The 2,393-nt window shown below is 30.7% G+C and overlaps 1 protein-coding gene across 1 annotated transcript in view; it reads right to left on the bottom strand.

Annotated features, from left to right (window-relative positions):
• LOC106682827 (ADP-ribosylation factor-like protein 16) overlaps positions 1-2,064 on the bottom strand; it is a 7,104-nt gene extending 5,040 nt beyond the window's left edge. Inside the window, exon 1 of the mRNA XM_014423893.2 lies at positions 1,798-2,064. Within this exon, the coding sequence (XP_014279379.1) occupies positions 1,798-2,022 (225 nt within the window). The 5' untranslated portion in view covers positions 2,023-2,064. The remainder of the gene's footprint in view (positions 1-1,797) is intronic.
• Positions 2,065-2,393: the final 329 nt, after the last annotated feature.

Genomic DNA, 2,393 nt, shown 5'->3' on the forward strand with positions numbered 1-2,393 from the left:
ATGACAATAATTTTATAAGATATTAGCTAATAAGACTTATAGGAGACTAATTATATGTTAAAGATAAGTTTTGTTATCAGCAGCCTGAAGATGGGGGAAATCTCCCGAAACGTTGCTATGTAATAAGTAATAAATTATTATACAGTAAGAAGGAAGAATTTGTTATCATTCACTAAATCAAGTTAATACCTTAAGATTCTTCCAGTCAAAGGATTATTAAAATTAAAATTATTTTTCAGTTTTTTAGACACTACTTAAATATCTTCTTACTCATATAATATTATATTTCATCTTGCATTTTTATCGATCTGTTACTGTCTAATCCCGTAGTTATTAATCAACTGTATAATTTTCAATTCATTGTTATGTATATTTCCAAATTTGTTAGTTTTCTCTCTTTTTGTTTTATAGCCCTGAAGAAGACCTGAAAATCAGGTCGAAATGTCGGTACGAATTAATAATTTTGTATATATAGACTTTACATTTTCTTGAGACTGGTTATTATTATTAAAATAAATTAATTGTATCCAATTTTAGTTTCAAAATAATTTTTATTTTTTTATAAAATTGTTAATTTGGCCATTCTCAAGAACAACCTTAATACAATTTTAGAACCACCAGCCATTTATCACAACGTTATAAATTATAATATAGAAGGCTGACTGTGATAAAAAGATTTAATTTTTAATTTAATGTGAAGAATTGACAAATTAGGGTGATTTGTGGGACGAAAGCAATGACCTGGGTAGAATAGCCTGCATGAACTTGTTTTTTTAAATTATGTAGTTCTAAAATTGTATTAAGATTTTCCTTGAGGATGGCCGAAACGTCGGACTTATAAAAAAAATTAAAATTGTTTTGAGACTAAAATTGGATAAAATTAATTTATTTAAAAAAAATTTTTTTTATTTGTGTTTTTTTTAAGACCCCCCCGCCCCTCCCCCCTCCTCACCGACCATCTTCTCTACTTACTATTAATCTACAGTAAACTATCTACACCTCATTAAATAACTTTGGTGCAAGAACTATAATCGGGGCTTCTGATATGGTAACTATGGTTACTAATTAACAAGTAAAACCTTCCCCTGTGTTATATTTTATTAGTACTATTTTTTTTGTTTTTTTTTCTTTTTTCTTTTTGGTTTTCTTTTAAACTTATTTATCCATTCAAGTGTTTCCTGTAACCGGCTCTTTATTATGTTTTCCTTTGAATCTATGTGTTGGTCTTGTTCTCTTGGAATGTATCTACTTGTTTGTTTTTGGTAAACTAATCTACTGTTGTGACTATGAATGATGGTCTGATCTCACATTGCCGTCTAATATTGAATTTGTTTAGCGGGTCACTGTAGAGGATCTAGAAGGGTGAATTCCGGAGAGCGAAACTGTTGATCGGGTGAAATTGGAGGAGCAGAAATGAGAAGGAAAAATAGGAATGAATTGAAACATTTGTGTTTGTTGTACAGACCGAAATTGATTGTAAAAGGAAACTGTAGGGAACAAAAAATTGTTTATTATATTTTATTATTATATCTCTTTATATCTGATTATACCATGTATGTGTAATTTATATATGTCCGATTACGGATTGATAAGTATGCTGTGTGAGATAGCAACATGATGCATTTAGGCAGCATAGATAAATAAAGTTTTTCTCTCTCTCTCCTCCAAATATCTATTTATTTTTATAAATGACGTATTTAATACTTATTCAAAACTCGCATGGGAATGTTTTACATACTTATTTCATCCATTAGATATCAAACTATTTTAGTTCTAAAAGAAAATTCCTCATCAAACCTTATTGATGCCACTGAAGTACTTTGGCCAGAGAGGAGCCACGTTGCCACCAAGTTCGCAGATGGTAACAGATGTCTGTTCCTTCAATTTAATCGTTTTGATGGTAGTCCCCATGGTCGGTGCAGAACTTGTCGTGAAATCTACAGATGCAGGGCACACCAGATTTCTCAAGAGAAGTGTTTTACCCGAACCAGTAGGTCCGATACATAGGCAATCGCAATTCATTTTTTTTTTTAATTTCCCTAACTTCTATATTTTCATAATTGTTTTTATGTATTAGAGAAGACCAAAATGAATATGAGTACCCGTTGCCATGTTACGGAGAGTCGAAGCTAAATATATCAAATAATGGCAGACTTCGGCCACTCCATGGAGATTTATAAACAGTGATTTCAAATTCTGTTACTACATGTTAATGGATGGTCAATCGGAATGAAAGTAATACCAAAAATAGAAGTTCAGATTAATCGCGATGGGTCAATACTGGTAGATTAACGAGAAATATGCAATAAAATAAAAATATACTATCTGATTAATTAACACACAGTGATACAAATGTTTATCTGATGGCAGTTATAAAACAATGCAAACTGGAA

This window comes from Halyomorpha halys, unplaced genomic scaffold (assembly GCF_000696795.3).
Source record: "Halyomorpha halys isolate HHAL.00 unplaced genomic scaffold, Hhal_1.1 Scaffold446.1, whole genome shotgun sequence".
Lineage (NCBI taxonomy): Eukaryota > Metazoa > Arthropoda > Insecta > Hemiptera > Pentatomidae > Halyomorpha > Halyomorpha halys.